This window comes from Prinia subflava, chromosome Z, assembly GCF_021018805.1.
Source record: "Prinia subflava isolate CZ2003 ecotype Zambia chromosome Z, Cam_Psub_1.2, whole genome shotgun sequence".
In the NCBI taxonomy this organism is placed as follows: domain Eukaryota; kingdom Metazoa; phylum Chordata; class Aves; order Passeriformes; family Cisticolidae; genus Prinia; species Prinia subflava.
The window spans coordinates 51,412,740-51,430,769 of NC_086283.1; the positions used below are offsets into that span (position 1 = coordinate 51,412,740).

The following is an 18,030-nucleotide window of genomic DNA, read 5'->3' on the forward strand; positions in this document are numbered from 1 at the left end:
GGCAGGGCATTTGCAACACTGTTAAGTTTGGGAATAACAATGAAGATGCATTTTCTCCAGCCTTGAGTAAATTAAATGCATCTGAAGTCTGAAAGGCAGAAGGAATCATGCAACAATGCACTTACAGCTTAGAGGGGTGCCAGCTCTACAGGAGGAGCTTCTCTTTCCCTTCCCTGAAGAGGTTAACACATGGGCATCACTGTTAGTCTGCTCTGGCTTGGTACATGGATAAGGCCTGGTCACACTAAAGTTACCCTGAGTTCTGCCACCACATTCAGTGAATTCGGGATTTCACCCTCAACCTTTTTAATGACCAAAGAATGGTCACAGGCAATACCTTAATTAAAACTCTTACAGATAAAAGAGGAATTTTATGTACTGAAGCTCATGGGATTTTTTTTATATACAAGATTTTCATCAAGGAGCACCAACTCCAAGTAATGACGTGGATGCCTGTCAAGACAGAAGGACCTTAACAGAAGTATCCAGTGATTTTGAATTTAATAGCAGGTTCTTGAAAGATGACAATCAAATAAATATCCATATAAATACAACTTTTAAGGATCTTTTCCTAACAATTTTCAATACACAGAAATGGAGGGAGTTCAAATTTAAAGGAACATAACACCCACTGCTTGAATGTTTTTATCTACAAATATCATGTAAATATTAGAATTTGATGTTCTTTTTTGAAACAATAGCATGGACTGAAATACTTTTGTGCATTATCAATGAACATTAAAATAGGCATGTTGGTCAGATGACCATCCTTCAGCTATCATGTCAAAAAAAACATGTAATAAATAACCATACTGAAGACAAAACAGTGGCTTGGAAATTTTCCAGACAAACACCTTCCAGTGAACTTCCAATATGCGCTGAGGAATGCAACGCAGTGTAAGACAGCATTCAAGGATAGCTCTTTAGTCACCTTATTCATTAGGAAACTAATGAATTTGGTGATGTGATCAGAGACAACGTCTTGACTGCCACAGTGCCTGCCAACACCCGTTGTGACACACTGAAGAGCAGAGTAACTTCTACCATCTACACATGCAGGAGCAAGCACATCTAAAACAGTACTCCCCTGCTGGTGTCCACAAAGGCATATGTTTGTGGGAGAAAGGAATTATACTTGACTGGGTCAAGTCCTACTAACTGTACTCAAACCAAACATGTTACTTCAGCCCACTCACATAAATTTGTCTCCTTGAAAAAACAAATTCACGCAGATCTGTTCCGTTACAATTCTTTTTTGTTTCTCCAAAGAATACGAGGTAAAGTTAACTGGTGCCTTTAGGCAGAACTTAAGAACAACTTTTCTCTCCACCTGCACTTAATCTTGCTGGGTTAAGAAAACTGAGAATCAAAGGAAATAATACTGGTTCCTGCATCACTCACACACTTTCCTCATTTTCACCTCATTCTTAAGTTGCATGGGTAGATTAACATATTTTAAGAAGGGTCAGCCATAAGTACAATAGAGCAACCTGATTTTTGTCCCTTAAGAGAGAAAGAAAATAATACTATCCATAGCTCAAATCCAGACTTACAGTATTTCTGCTGTACACACTCAGTCCTAATTCACTTACAATTAGAACACACTCATTTTGTTCCACATACCTGAACTATGCATCTTCTGAGGCACTCCTTGCAGGATGTTCTACCTATTTGTATCATCCACCCTCTTCCTTCAAACTGGCTTAAAGAAGGAGCTCTGCATGTTAAGAGTTCCGTTCAAGCTCACAAAGCTTTGTGAAGAGGGCTACTTAAGGAAGGAATCATTTGACTGAGCTTCAGCTAGTGCAAAAAGTGAAGAAAACAAAAAATGAAGGAAAGAACAGCATGATATTTGACCACTTAAGGAAGAAAACTAATGAAAAAAAGAGAGGAGAAAAAATCTGAAGACAATGAAATGGATTACCACAGCAGAAGACTAGACCATCTCTCCCATTATAAGCTGCCCCAATTAACATTATTTAAGGCACTGCAGTAGAAAAATTTCAAGCTTCGTTTAACAGAACCTTCTCTAGAGCCACAAAACTACCTTTTTTCAGAAGCAGAGGCTGTGAATTGACATTCACAGCCTCCATCTGTATGACTGCTGTTGACACACTGGGTCTTAGACTGCCTATTAAGAGTGGTAGCAAATAAACATAACCAGTTATGAGCATGATTTCTCTTCCATCCAGAGCACTCTCTAGCTATGAATAGATGATTCTAAAAGCACATGTGTCAAACAAAATTCAGTCACCAAGGAAATAAATGCAAAGCCTTTTTTTTCCTTTCTCTGTCTCTACAATGTATAAAGATGCTGAACAGTTCTCCACAACTCCAGGGTACATGGACATCCACAAACAGCAGTTCAACACAAGCTGAATAACAGAACTGCCATTAAAACGCCAGTCCAGAGTTTGTCTGCCCTGGCAGATAACACCCCCGCAGCAGCAAGGTATGCACGTGGGGATGATAGATCTGTTCATGTGCTGAGAAGATACAGGTGTATGTCCAGGAAAAGATAACTGAGAGCAAGTCCACAACACAGCAACATAGATGCAGCCACTGTGGGACACAGAGTACTAACTGAAGTACTCTGAACAGCAGCCAGAAGAGGACTATGTTTAAAAGAAACCCCAAAAAACACAAAGCTACTCTACAACACTTAGTGCCAAGAAACAAGCTGAGAGGAAAACCACTTTGGTGTCAGGAGGCTCAGAGAAGGCCAAGAATGCTAGCATAAATTCTGAAGGAGGAAGACTACTACAGGAAATCTGAAAGAATTATGTTTTGAAGATCTCTCGGAAAGTCTGCCTACCAGGTGAGCTTCTAAACTTACATAAATATCTGAGCTATAACAGCTGCAGGCTCCAACTACTAATCATTTAACTTGGAATGCATGGTCTTAAAACTCATTCCAAGATCACTTCACTGTTTGTTAATTAATTCTGTTATGGTTTTAAAGCAACCATTTACTTCCAGCAAACTTCAGTGCTATATTATATTCCATGGTATTCAGCAACACACCATACCAAATTTGTCTCTTTAAGTAAATACCACCAATTTTTTCAGCAGTAGTAACTGTAAAAAGTTTCAGCAGCAAATCAAAACTGCTACTTGAAGTATATTTCAAGTAACCTATGAATCTACACAGCACATACAAGACAGTCTAGGGATCAGGCCTAGCCGAAATGGGGTTGTAAAAGGCAGGTGCTGCTTGACCAACCTTATCTTCTTCTATGACTTAGTAGATGAGGGAAAGACTATGGATGTTGTCTACCTAGACTTTAATAATACCTTTAACACTGTTTCCTACATCATTTTCCTGGAGATACTGGGTGCTCATGGTTTCGACAGGTGCACTGTTTGCAGGGTTAAAAACTGGCTGGATGGCTGGCCCAGGGAGAGTTACATCCAGTTGGTGGCCAGTCACTAGAGGGGCTCCCCAGGGCTCAGTGATGGGACAAGTCCTGTTTAATATCTTTATTAATTATCTGGATGAGGGGTTCAAGTACCCCCTCAGTCAGTTCTCAGATATTACCAAGCTGGCTACGAGTGCTGACCTGCAGGAAAGCTCTGCAGAGCGATCTGGACAGGCTGGATCAATGGGTCAAGTCCAATGGTATGAGGTTCATACCGTGTTCAACAACACAAAGTGCCAGGTCCTGCCCTTGGGTCACAACAACTCCATGCAGGAGTACAGACTGGGAGAAGAGTGGCTGGAAAGCTATCCCGGGAAAGGGACCTGGGGATGCTGAGCATGAGCCAGCTGTGCCCAGGTGGCCAAGAAGGCCAACGGCACCCTGGCCTGTGTCAGCAATAGTGGGGCCAGCAGGAGCAGGGCAGTGACTGTCCCCCTGTACTCGGCACCGGTGAGGCCACACCTCGAATGATGTGTTCAGCTCTGGGCCCCTCGCTACAAGAAAGGTGCTGAGGTGCTGGAGTGTGTCCAGAGAAGGGCAGTGGAGCACAGGTCCTATGAGGATTGGCTGACGGAGCTCGGGTAATTTAGCTGGGAGAAGAGCACCCTTGGGATGACCTCATCCCTACAGCTACTCGAATGGAGGACACAGGCAACAAGTGACAGGATGAGAGGTAATGGCCCCAAGTTGCTCCAGGGGAGGTTTAGATTGGATAATAATAAAAAAAAATTTCTTCACAGAAAGGACTGTTAAGCATTGGAACAGGCCACCCCTGAATTACCATCCCTGGGGGTATTTAAAAGGTGTTTAGATGTGACATTTAAGGACCTGGTTCAGTGGTGAACACAATGGCACTGGGTTAGCAGTTGGATTTGATAATATTTATGAATCTTTTCTAACCTAATCAATTCTATGATTCTATATTTGGCCAGCAAATATTTTTGCCTAGTTCATCCAAACTCTCAGTAAACAAAAGATAAAAGGTGAAGTGAGACAGCTGTTTTAATAAACAGGACGATTCAGCCCCAGCTTCTGCCTAAGAACCTTGATCTAAAAAGTCTCTTGCTGTACCAACCTCCATGGAGTGTAGTTTAAAGCTGTTAGGACCAGTTGCTTGGAAGTGCAGAAGAATAAGATAGGTGCTGCTTTGCACTTCTGCATAGAAAGAATGGCATTTTTCATGCTATCTCTTCCTGTCTCTGTTCCATCTCAAACTCTCAATCTGTACTCCTGTTTGTAGTTTAGCAACAAAAATATGTAATTGCTATCTGTTAGGTTTAATTGTACAACACCCCGGTTCACGAGCAGAACAGTTACAGAGCCTCTACCAAGAAAGCACATTTTAGCAAGCTCTTTTCTGTGAATGGTCATGTTGTGCTTGAATGGGAAACTAGAAATTAATTTAAATTTAATTCAGAATATTTTATTTCACCTCAATCTGCTAGCCTTTGCTGGTCAGTTTTAAAATGCAAGGGTTTCTAAATGCAGAGTTTTAATTTCTTTTTAATGAAAAACACTAAACTAGATAGATGTGAAATTACACAGCTTGACTCTGTCATACTAGCTGCGTTTTGAATTCATCTTGGCCATAAAAACCTCAGATCAATTTCCACTAGATTCTATACTAGAGGTTTCCCCACAGTACCCTGTCCCCACGACAATAATGACATGAGAAGAGGTCAGTGCAGCAACTGAACCAAGCAACTATTTTGCAAATCCTATTTCTTTTCCTTGAGAATTGCATCTTTACTGCCACGCCAGTCACTGAGGTATCATCAGCAAGTGGTTTCTTGGTACTACAAGGCTACTAAAAGCAGGTGGCATTAATTAAATAGTATCACCATTCAAAGCAAGTGAATACCAGTAACACCAGGATAATAAATGTCAACGGAGCATGTGGGATGGAGCTGCAATCACACATTAATTTACCTAACACAGAAAAGCAGAGGCAAAATACCAAAGACCAAAAACTGACAAAAAAAACTTCTCCACAACAACCTCACTGTGAGTTTGGAAGAAAAATTAACAGTGAAGGAAAACAAGATTCACAGTCATTTCTGTTAGTATTTAAGGTGCTGTAGTTAGTGACCAGCGCAAACTCTGACTGCACATCTCTGCCTACAGATGGGACCCAGCAGTGCCTTGTTCTGTTTCTCAGGCATAACTGATGGCAGCAGATCTCATCATATTTTGAGCTCCTGGACTACGCTTACAAAAAAAGGTCATTATTTTCTACAGCAGAAAAAAACAACACTTTCTAAATGACCCGCGAATCCCATCTTGACCCCGATACGGCTGTCATCTGCAAGGCCAGGCTCTGACCCTACAGGCTCTAATTCACCTCGGGCAGACGGACCACCTTCAGAACAGGCACGGACTTTGTTGCACCCAGCACTAGCTTTTCCACACATACACGGACAGAGCGCTATTTAGTAATTATTATTTATGCAGCCTCCCATATTAACTTTTATAAGCCAAATGCTGCTGCAAGCTACTTTGACATAAACCTAGAGCAGTAATTGCTGCAGTCAAGGAACTCTGTTTCCACGTCGACCCAGCAGCTAATGGGGGAACGTGATCCTTAATAAATAGTATTCTCCCACAGAACAGAAAACAAACAAATCCACAAAAAAAAGGGGGGGGGTGGGGGGGGTGGGGGGGTGGGGAGGGGGCGGACATGACTACTAGGAGAAGAAAAAAAGAATAAGGAAAAAAAAAGCACCACGAAGAGCTACACCTAAACCCCAAGCCCGCGGCAGCCCGGAGCCATGCCTCTCAGCGCGGCGTGCCCCGCCCGGCTGGCTGCCCCACTCCGGGCTCCGCTTCGCCTCGGCTGCCTTTCTTCCGTGTTGGTTTGTTTGTGGGTTTTTTTGTTTTTTTTTTTTTGGTTGGGTGGGGTTTTTTTGGGGTTTTGTTTTGTTTTATTTTTGGGTTTGTGGTTTTTTTCCTTCGTTCTCTCCCTGCTCTTTTCTATTTTCCTTTCTTTTTTCCCGGCGGTGAGCCCCGCGCTCCCCCAGCTGAAAGCTGTCCAAGCCCCGGACCACACACAGGCTCCCGCCCCGCCGCGCCGCCCGCCCCTCCCCCGCCGCGGCCGCGCGCACTCCCAAAATGGCGGAGGGGACGCCTCCCGGCAGCGCGGCCGCTTCCCACCGCCGGCGGGGACGCAGAAACCCGTGGCCCGCAGATCGTCTGCACTGCCAGGCGGGGCAGAGGCGAGGGCACGGGCGGCTGGAGACGGGCCGTCCCGGCGGCCCTCCGCCGAGTCACGGCCTGGCCGCCGCGGCCCCCCGCGGGCGGAGAAGTGGTACGCGCCGCCCGGGGCTGCGCGCCCCAGCGCAGCGCCCGCCTCCCGCCCCGCCAGCCGCCCGCCTTCCCCGCCGGCGGCCGCTCCTCCGGGGCACGCCGAGCGGCCCCGGGCAGCTGTACCCGGCCGGCCAGGCGCGCAGGGACGGCAGCAGGAAACAGGGGCAGCCCCCGGACTTACCTTCCACCCACAGCTCCTCCACGTTGGTCTCGAGGTTAGCTGCCCTTAATCCTACAGCGAAAGCCCCAAATATCAGGAGGCCGACAACCAAAAACTTCCCGCAGTTTTTCTGAATGTAACAGCCCAGTTTAAACAACAGTCTCTGAAACTTTGCTCGCAGCCACAGCGGCGCTTTCCGTCCCGTCGCCTTCCCCTGCAAAGCAAGAAGAGGTCAGTAGTTGGGGGCTGCTGCAGCCGCCAGAAGTGGGGGGAGCCCCCCAACCCTCCCACGAGCGGGACAGCTCCTGTCCCTCGGGACGCAGTCCCCGGAGGAAGGATGGAGCGCCGTGAACAGCTCAAACAGGCATCCTTACAGCAGGGCGTTTGCCCCGCGGCCCTGCCAAGCAGCCTCGAGCACGCCCGCAGGGATAAGATGTACCTGCTGGCAGCCATCCTTCCCCCAGACCCACACGCGCGTTTGAGGGTGACAACACTGCCTCGGCCCCCGGGCCCTCGCCTGTGCTGCCCACCACCATATTCTTCTCTTGCCCGAGGCATCGCCACCAGCTCAGGCCGGCGCCAGCTCAAAGCATTCGCGCTGGCAAGACCAGTGGCTCCAGGGAAGAAGGAACTACTTTCGATGAATCTCAAAGCCACAAGAAAGAAAAGTCTCTTTTTTCCTGTTCTCCTTTGAACCCCAGAATAGCCGGGGAGGAGAGGCGAGGGGATTGTGTGACAGAGTGGCAGTAGCCGTTTCCCCTATTCCCAGCTCCTAGCACGGGCTTGGTGCTGAGGCAGTACCCACGTGGTGAGCAGCGCCGTAAGATCTGCAGTAATTCATTTCCATAGAGTTTGGAGACGCTGTGTGATCTGAATTAGGAAGTAGAGCAGCCATCTGTAAGTTACGACAATATTTGTGAACGGAAGAGGGCAGCCACATGGACTTTTTTTTTTTCCTCCTCCTTTCCCTCTTCTTACAAAGCTTAGAAATCCGCTCTCTGAAGTGAAGTCATCCCTGCAGCAAGGCAGCTTTTGGAGATTGTTTACTTTGAACATTTTTTGGCCGGCGCAGATTGGCGGCCGGGGCCGTCCCCCCGCCCCGCCCGCGCCGGCACCTCCAGTCCTCCGCGGGGACCGGCGCGGCAGGGTTAAGGTGCCAATTTGTTTACGGCCCTCGCTCCCCCTCCGACCGCCGGGCGAGGGAGAAAACCGCTGCTTTCTTTGCTGGGGAGCCGCGTTCTCCGAGGGCAGTCGCCGTCTCGGCGCTCGGCGGAAAACTTTACAAAAGCCCAACTTCTGCCAAGAAACCGGCCGGCCGGTTTCTCCCCTGTTCCGGCCGGGAGCGGGTGTTGCCGAGGTCGCAGGGCGCTACGAAAGGATAGAGAAGCAGAAAGGAAGCAGAGAGAGGGAGAGGGGGAGCGGGCCTGGGGCTAGCCATTGGGAGGCCGGGACCGAGCCGAGGCTGTTTCGGGAAGTTTAGGGGGAGAACTGCTCCGCAGCACAGGCACGCACCAGGGCAGGCACCGGCGAGCAAGGAGGGAAGGAGGGCACTCTCTCCCGCACTGAAGAGTCACAGACGTCCCTCTCTTTTTCCCAGCATTTTATTGGTGGCCGTTTCGCTTCCATCTCCTCCTTCCACCCCCGCGAGAAAACACACCACCTCCCCACCTCCCTCCTCCTCCCCCGCGGAAAAAGCAGCACTACCACTAGAGTGTATCTCTGGAAAAAAGAGTGAGAGATTGAATGCACCTTTGAAATCTGCTCCAAGGCGAAAGCTGCATCACAGTAGCTTGGCCGCTGCAGATACTCCCGGTCGGGCGCCGCGGCGCGCCGATTCCCTCCGGTCCTTCGCCGCCTCCCGCCGCCGCTTCTCGCCGCTCGGCCGGGGTGGCCTCCGCCGCCCGCGCTGCTGCTGGTCTCCGGCTCCGACGCGTTACCGGCCGAGGCCATGTTGCCGCCGCCGGCGGGACGGGAGAGCTGCCGCTGGCGCTGCCGCGGCGGGGCCCGGGGCCCCGGGGGCTCGACGGGGCCGCGGGGGACTGGCGGCGCTGCGGGCCGCGGGCTGATGCTGCTGCTGCGGGAGCTGCTGCCGCCGCTGGTGCCGCCGCCGCCGCCGGGGCTGGGGCTGCTGCTGGGGCTGCTGCGGCGCGGCCGCCTCACGCGGGGCGCGGGGCGGCGGCTGCCGCCGCGGCCGCTCCGGCCGAGTCGCTCCCCGCGCCTCCCATTGCCACATCGCGCGCGGACCCCGAGCTGCAGGCGGCCGCTCCCCGCGCCCGGCGAGGGCGGGCGCGACCCCCGGGATCCCCCGGCCGCCGCCGCGCTATCCTCCGCTCCCGTTGAAATCGCCTGCTCCGGCCGGCCGCCGCTGCCTCCGGGAAGCCGCTGTCCGCGGCGGCGCTCAGCGACGGCGGCGGGGCGGCGGCGCGGCGGGCCGCGGCTGCTCCTGCTGCTGCTGGGCTGCCTCACCGCGCTGCACCATCCTTCTTCAGCGCCGGGGTGCTTCCCGCGGGCCGCGGGGCCGGCGGCGTTCCGCGGTTGGCCCCGCCGCGGCGGCGGGCGGGCGGCTGCCTGGCGCTCTCCCCCGGTGTGTGCGCGGCAGCACCGAGCTGCAGCCCCTCGGCTCCAGAGATGAGATGAAGAAGAAAAAAAGGACTCTCTCCATTTGGATAAAGAGGAGGAGGGGGGTGGGGGGGGGTGGGGGGAGTATGAGTGGAGAGAGAGCGAGAGAGGCAGGAAAAAAAAAAAAAGGGGCTGAGAGCCCGCCCCCGGGGCTGTCAGATGGCTTGGGTTTCTGCAAGGTGATTGGCTCGGGGAGGGCAGAAATTACTCAGCAAACATGACTATTATTAGCTGCTTAGCAACAGCTCACCAAAGTAGAGAGACCACCCAGGCCGGCAACCCTTGTGTGTGCATCTCCAGCTTCAGGGGGAGCCTTTAAGAGATCCAGTCTTCTTTGCATGCAATACTTCCATTAAGGAATGCCTTCTCCCCCTTTCTTCTTCGTTTTCTTTTCAAGAGCGTTACCCCCCCTCCCTTACCCCCCCTCCCCCGACCCCCGTCCGGGATGCTTGCAAATACACGCGCGGAACTTTCTCGTCAGGGACATACAGAAATACATTTTTCCCTTTTAAGAAAAAGAGAGGGAAGCGAGGAAAAAACAGCATTAAACGATTTCTAAAGGCCTTAAAAGAAAATCCTTTTAGAGGCACCTTGGCCTCGAGCTGCAACAAATACTGGGAGGTCCGAGTTGAATTCCCAGGCTTGCAAGAATAATGACAGGGTGGTGGATACTGCGGTAGAAAGTGCCAGATTTTCTCCCTCTCTATTTTAACTAAAGAGGAGACTTAGTTCCTTGCAAGAAAACCACTCCGTCCAGTTAGAAAAACACAATGAAAATTTAACACTTAAGGGATTTAAAGCCGCGCGGTAGCTAGCTGTTTCAACTTAGGGCTCATTCTTTAACTGAAACCTGAGGAAAGCCAATTCTAATGTTTTTAGTGTAGAACTCCGTGAAACGCAGCCTGCCTGGCCGCGCTAAACATTGCTTCAACTACACGCGATTGTTTAATTTTTTGGCACCGCTTCTTCGCGTCTCTCTTCATTGAGAATCAGCCATTAATTGCTGCCTCTGGAGCGGCAGCGTCCCCCCAGCCGCGGGCTCGGGCCCGGGCCCGCAGCGCGGCTCCCCGCGGAGTCAGCTGCGGGCGCGGCGGACACTCGTGCGCACCGGCGGGGGGAGCGGGCAGCCCGCCCCTCCGGCCCCGGCCGGGGAGGCGCCCTGGGGGGCTGCCCTCCTGCAGGACGGCTGTAAAGTGTTCCAGAGCTGGAGGGGGCGTGGGAGAAATGCAGCGAAGAAGAGAGGGGCATGGAGACCCGAGGGGAGAAGAGCACCCCGTGCAGCTCCTGCCTGGTGCGGTGCCCGGCTCGACAAACCCGCCGGCACTGCGCACCTCTCCCTGCAGCCCCGCCGTGCGTGTACCTGGGGCAGTGGTCCTGAGCAAAACCCCTGAGCCCCTGGCCACTACAAGCGCCCTCCTCCCCTCGGCGGGCTGCCGACCACCCTTAGCGGGGCCGTCCAGGCGCCGGCAGCGCGGGCCGGCAGCGTCCCGGGAGCCGGGGGCCGCCGGCGGGAGCGAGCTGCGCACAGCACCGCTCTCTCCGTGAGACTGCCTAGAGGCACCAACCGTCAGGGCCTTCCAAGGGCCATACCTGCAAGCTAGGGGGTCCCTTTTCCCTTTGACTTCATCCCAACTCCGTCTTTTCCCACCCTGGGAAACTGGTCTCCTTGAAAGCCCTGCTCTGCTCCCTACAGGACTATCTCCAGGAAAGCTGCTAGGAGCAGCAAGCTGTCATGCATGCACACGTAGGTGCATACGTATGGGAGAAGGAAACCTGAAGCGTTTGCAGCTGAAGGCTGTTTTCTGTTTGAGGCTGAAACTTGCACCTGGGGTGCAGTCGGCCACCTCCAATTCAAGTTTCCACTTGGGAAAGTGGCCATCCATCTAGCTAGGAAGTAATGTGACACTGCTTCTGCAAGTGCTCAACCTCACCATGTCTGGTCGGGTAGCAGGGCAGGGGAATGGAGACAGAAGGGATGGTCGCAGAAGCATTTTAGTTCATTGTCCTAGTAGGCTCCAAAACCAGGGAAGAGTGTTTCTTCAAGCACCTGGAATCCCCAGCACTGTCCTACATGCCCCCTGCCTGCTAGCCTTCACAGAGTAGCCTAAAGCCCATACTGGCTGTTGGTTCCAAAACTCTACCTGAAGACTCAAATTTAACAAGCATTGTCTTAATCTCCCCTCTCTCCCTGTGGTCTGGAGGATTTTTTTTTTTTAAGCATACACAAGAGATTCATTACTGCAGAGATCTAATTGGTCTTGTTTCTGGGATGGGTGTGTGTATGTATGCTGGGGGTTTTTTTCCCCTCAAGGAAGAAACGTCAGTGTAAAAGTCTCCACTTGGGTGGTCAGAACAGTGGCTGCCCTCAGTCTGCCACATAGCTGATGCCTGCTTGCTACATTCCTGGCAATAATGTTGTTCCTAATCAATCTGCCCTTATTTACATTTGTAAGCACTGCTGACTGTGATATGCATGCCCTGAGTGTGCAACTGCTCCTCCGCACCAAGGGCTATCTCCATCTTCAGCAACTCGAAGGGATCTTTCTTATCTAGGACATGCTCTGTGGTGAAGGCCTGGGAAGTTGTTTCCTTATGTAGATGGGCTGCAGTCTACAACCACTTATACCTGTTCCTTTCAATGCCTAGACAGCCCGGGCTGGTGCACAAGAATTTCAGCCTTGACTTTAGTCGTAGTTTAGGCTTCATTTTGTAATGCTCTGCCTCTTACTTACATTCCCTTTGTGTTCATAACCTCTGATACTGCAGAGCTTCACTCTTCCTCCAGCCAGGTAAGGGATCAGTCTAGCAGAGGTTAACAATGGGTAACATATTTACAGTGATTTTACTTTAACACATTTTTCCCAGGTTGCTCTTCACCTGTAGACACCCACCAAAAGCATCTGCACTGCTGGAGCATCTGATTACCTAATAAAGGACAGAAATGAAGTGCAGGCACTTTGGGTTCCTTTAGGACAGTTTGCAAGAGAGCTGACCATGGGAAAAGACCGATTGGTGGTAAAACAATCAGATTTTTTCTATTCCTTCAAATGTTTGTCTAACACAGATTTGCATCGGCGTGTACACAGGTCTGCCTCGGTCCCGTACTCCGCCCGCACACCTGATTCTGGTTTGACATAGGATCACAGTCACTGGGTTTTGCAGGGCAGCCTGAGCCTCCCTCCTGCTCTACTCGCAGCGCCGCGCTGGCCCCCGGGCAGGCGGCGGTTGCCGTCGGGGGGCGGCGGCGCACAGCGGGAGCCGCTCCGCAGGGCAGCGCCGCCGCTCAGCGCCCGCGCCCGGGGAAGGAGGCGGGCGGCCTCTCCCCCTCCTCAGCCCTGGAAGAAAGGGAACTGCTCAAGCCAACTTGTCAAAATAATGCGGCTAATTACCCCTGATCTCCTTTAATGGAAAGCTGCTCTGCACGCCACAAAGGAGCAAATGAGGGATCTACAGCACCAACCCAGGAGCGCTGGCATTTTCTTCTGCGGAGGGCTGCGGGGAAATGTGCCTCCAGAGGAGTCTCCGAGGCTTCTGGGCTCCTCCCGCGCAGCAGCAGACTCCCAGAGGACAAGAGCGCACGGGAAGCTGCGGAAGACTGTGGATGGAGCAACAGCCTGCTCCGTCCAAAATCACGAGGACATCCCAGCCCTAGCAGACCTTGTCATGTTCCACGAGGGGCTTTACCTCTATAAATCCAAGTAGTCTTCAAATCAGATTCTTTTTCTGGCAAAATGCCCTGCCACTTGCAGGACATTAATGTGCATTGAGAGGGGAAAGTTACACCGAACCAGCCTGGACAGCACTGGGTCTGTGTATAGATAGAGCTCAAGTTTTGCATGTGCCAGAAGGCAGGGCATTCACTTCCATGATCTCTGCCATCGGGCCTTGCAGAAAAAAAGCTGAGCGACACAATCTCTTTGACCCACTGCTGGAGCAACAAATTTATTAGAGATATAGGCGTGAGAAATGAAAAGGAAGTAAAACAATTCAGTCTCATTGTATGTCTTTCTTTCATACTGCTAATCCGGTTTACACATCACGCCTACATGTCTCAATAGGGCTTTATACACTGTGGCAAAGGCAGAACAAAATAAAAGGTGCATGTGTGAGTGTGTGTGCATGTGTGTGTGAAATAAGGATAAAAACAGAGACGCCTAAGACATTTTAATTCAGTGTGGGCTGCCAGTTTTCTATCTACAAGTTTTTAAAATCAAACAGATTTAAAAATATTCCTTCTTTTCCCCCTCCCTCCTCAGCCCTAATATTCCTAAACAACCTACCTGCTGTCCAGATACAGTGTCATATTATAATTCAGATACACAATGCCCCTAGTAGCCCTAACCAGAAACTAGATACACCTATGAGATGGGTGCTGAAACAAGGTGAGACTCTCTAACCGCAGCTAGTAAAGGCTATCTGGTTAGGAGCTGTGAAAGACCTACCTTGGCTCCAACACTTCTTTTAAAACCATCTGACGATAGTAGATGTCTCCCCACTCCCCTTCGTGCTTTTGCCTCCTCCAGGTCTACCTCCCCCAGTGGGGCTGAGGCAGCGGAGAGGGTGACATCTGTCACTGAGCATGTCCCCAGTCTCCAGTCCCTGGGAGCGGTGAGACAGCGCGCACTAGACCGATGCCAGCAGCGCTGTACCCATCCTGATGGTGCCTGGTACCAGACACACGAGGAGTCCAATCCTGAAGCCGAAGGCTGAAGCCAATATCGACTTCAGCCTAAGGCGGCCCCCTGTCCTGTAGAGCCTAGCCCCAGAGAAGTTTCTGCTTCCCACAAGGCATCTCGTTCGGACCAGAGCTCACACAGGTGCGAAATGCAGAGACCGGGGACTCGTTTGCCGTCCTCTGCGGCACTGCAGTCACCTCAGGAGCCACCTCCCATCGCGTGTGCCCCCTCGCGCATCCCTGCGGCAGCTCAGAGCCACCTCACCGCCCAGCTGGGCGAGGGGGAGCCCCGCCGCCCCTGCTCCACGCCGAGCCCCCGCCACACCCCGCCCGCCGTGCCCCGCGCTGCCGTCCCCGCTCGGGCCGCACCCGGTGCCTGGTCGGTAGCCCCGGCCCCCGACGGCGAGAGGGATGCTCCTCCCGACTCCTCAGTCAGCTCCGAGCCCCGGCGTAGGCCCGTGTGGCCCCTCCAACACCGCCCCGGGCCCGGGCCCTGGCTACCGGGTCCCGCGGCCCCGGCCCCGCTGCCGCCCCGCCGAAGGGTGAGGCACCTACCATCACTGCCCTTGCAGGAGCCGTTCGGGGAGAGCCTTGCGGGAACTCTGGGTGCGCCCTCATTCACTGGCACTGATGGCTTAAACGGAACATCAAGGTTCCTTCCTTCCTTCCTTCCTTCCTTCCTTCCTTCCTTCCTTCCTTCCTTCCTTCCTTCCTTCCTTCCTTCCTTCCTTCCTTCCTTCCTTCCTTCCTTCCTTCCTTCCTTCCTTCCTTCCTTCCTTCCTTCCTTCCTTCCTTCCTTCCTTCCTTCCTTCCTTCCTTCCTTCCTTCCTTCCTTCCTTCCTTCCTTCCTTCCTTCCTTCCTTCCTTCCTTCCTTCCTTCCTTCCTTCCTTCCTTCCTTCCTTCCTTCCTTCCTTCCTTCCTTCCTTCCTTCCTTCCTTCCTTCCTTCCTTCCTTCCTTCCTTCCTTCCTTCCTTCCTTCCTTCCTTCCTTCCTTCCTTCCTTCCTTCCTTCCTTCCTTCCTTCCTTCCTTCCTTCCTTCCTTCCTTCCTTCCTTCCTTCCTTCCTTCCTTCCTTCCTTCCTTCCTTCCTTCCTTCCTTCCTTCCTTCCTTCCTTCCTTCCTTCCTTCCTTCCTTCCTCCCTTCCTCCCTCCCTCCCTCCCTTCCTCCCTTCCTTCCTCCCTTCCTCCCTTCCTCCCTTCCTCCCTTTCTCTCTTTCTCTCTTTCTCTCTCTCTTTCTCTCTCTCTCTTTCCTTCCCCTTTTCCTCCCTCCCTCCCTTCCTCCCTTCCTTCCTTCCTTCCTCCCTTCCTTCCCCTTTAAGCCAAAGGAGCTGAAAATGTAAAAAAACACCGCTCCTCTGTTGCAGACATTCTGCCGAGCGCTGGAAAGCCTCACAATTACATGCCTGTTTCTATTAAGCAGCTCCATCGTCCTCCATGTGGGTGGTCTGGCTCTCAATAGGCAGGACCTGTCAGGGTCACGTGATGGGCCCGCGAGCGCTGCCCCTTTACAATAAACTTTGGGGGGAAAAGCGGAGGAAGGAAGTACGGATGGACGGACGGACGGACGGAAGAACGGAAGAACGAGCCCCGCACCGCTGACCCCCGCTCCGCTGCTCCCCCCAGCAGCACAGCACAGCACACCAGAGCAAGAGGGTCTCCTCCAGCGTCTGCCTCCTCTCCCAGCTCCCGCCTGGGGTGTCGAGGGGAGGAAGACTGGGAAAGGTACCAGATTGATGGAACGCCGTTTCCTACTCAAAAGAAACACGTAGCTGGGTAGGTACAGGGAGGAGACAGGAGTTTCCGTCTGGCTGCTGAGCACCCCCAGGTTGCACCTGGTTTTAGTATGTTTATTTCTAGAAGCTTTATGCCTGTATGCCTTAACGGCCTCCTCATTTTTGGTAGAATCCACTAGAAAGGGATCTTTCAGGTGAAGCAATGCGAGAAGTTAACTCCTGAACCTTACTGGGGAAGACCACAGTGATTTTCTTTTTAAAAACAACATTTTCTTGAACCATTACAAGCAGGATATACAAGCAGAAATATTACTTTTTTGGAGTTTGTGGTGGCTGGTATTTTTACAGGATCTGAGATGAGGGTTGTCAAGTTGCTCCTGAATTAGAGCATGTTGTAAGGAATACGTGATTTGTCTTGGAAGACTTGTCACTGATTGTTTATGGATTACCTTTTTCCTCTAGTCAGTCACATTTGATTTACTATTAGATATGGAATCATTAGAACATATTTGGAGAATAAAATATATTCTATATTGCTGTAATCCTGCGTCCAAGTTGCCCAGATAAGCCTGTTCGTGTTACGCTTTGAAAATATGCTTAATGATTGGGTTCAGTGATTCACATGACTTTTCTGAATACTCCTAAGCCATATTTTATACCACTCTATTATTAAAGAATTCCACTAATAGAAAACAATGTGTGTGTTACACTCACGTGTTCATTATCAACAGTATAAATCATTGTATGAGAAAAACTGTTATGAAACCTCTTACAATCCAATTGCATTAAGCAGCCTATTCTCCATAGGTATGATTTGCTAGGTACAAAATGAGGCTAGGTATCAAAATAATGAGTAAGAAGGACTTTTTTTTCCCCTACAGAACTTATTTTTACATTACAAGAGCCTGTGTCAATGACAAAGACTTGGAAGAGCACAGGAAAAGACATTTTACAGGATTTTTAAAACATACATGAAAAATGTGGGAGGGAAGGGCAGGGAAAGGAAACGAAGAAAACTAAGCTCAAGCTGACTTTGCAGCTGAAGACCAGACACCCTCCCTCTAAGCAGCACTATACTTCAGTGCTTCAGTTTTATCCTGTTTTATTCCCCTTTGCTCCTATACAGATAAAGACATATTTCAATCCAGTTCTGTATTTTCCTTCTGAAGTCACTGTTGAAGGTCTTCAGCAAAAGCTGTTTTGGCTGTACCTATGGGTGATTCTGCCAAGAAAACTGTTCTGAGCATATGACAAGGCGATCTAGTCAATAACCATGTGTTGCACCTCTGTTTGAGACAGTTAGGCAGACAGCTAGCTAGGATTGAGGGAACTGTCTAATAGCCTTGGCCAGGCCAGACAGCCTCATGCCTGGACAACTGAATCTTGTACAAAGCATCTGCAGATCTGATCTAAAGCAAAACAAGTTTATGAGTTTTGTTTGTTTTGTTTAAAAATATGGTATATATGGTATTTCCTACCGTACTCTTTTTACTCTTTTATTACTCCAGTCCTGACCCTCAAGAAAACGAGTGTCATGTCCTCATCACCCATCACTTTAAAAATCACATGGTTTTCAACCAAAAGCACTTTCATCTCTGAAGAAGAAAAGAGAGGAAGGAGACACTGACTACTTTGTTTTCACTCGTTATGGAGAGGAAGCACGGCTATGGATACAATCTGATAGTCCTTTGCTACTTGTATCACGCGTATCTTGCTGATGGCTAGTGATACAAGGAACCCTGTGAAAAGAGATGTTCAAATGGCAGAAAGTTTTCCAGCAAACCCTACTACCAGAAGTGTTAAATCATTTGCTCCATCCTTTCTCTGAATATAGTATTGGTTCCTATGATATTCCTGGAGGATGGTTTCCCAGTCTGGCCTTTAAAATCTCCCCTCCACAACTTTTTGCTCAAACAGTAGGGAATATGGTTCTGGCTGTTGGAAACTTATTAATATTTTCTCAATGTCTAACCCAAAATTTCCATTTCTATAGTTTAGACATATTGCTTCTTTTCCATCTTAGCATTGATCATAAAATATATTGCCTTTCTCATTATGTAAAAAAAGAGACAGATTATCCATGTCTTTTTTCAATCTTTACTGTCCAGGCAACTTCTACC

At 50.6% G+C, this 18,030-nt stretch overlaps 1 protein-coding gene across 1 annotated transcript in view; it reads right to left on the reverse strand.

Annotated features, from left to right (window-relative positions):
* Positions 1–9,567, reverse strand: part of PTCH1 (patched 1) — a 68,335-nt gene extending 58,768 nt beyond the window's left edge. Inside the window, exons 1-2 of the mRNA XM_063422416.1 lie at positions 8,632–9,567; positions 6,904–7,096 (exon numbers count right to left, since the gene is read on the reverse strand). Of these exons, the coding sequence (XP_063278486.1) occupies positions 6,904–7,096; positions 8,632–8,832 (394 nt within the window). The 5' untranslated portion in view covers positions 8,833–9,567. The remainder of the gene's footprint in view (positions 1–6,903; positions 7,097–8,631) is intronic.
* Between the last annotated feature and the right edge of the window lie 8,463 nt (positions 9,568–18,030).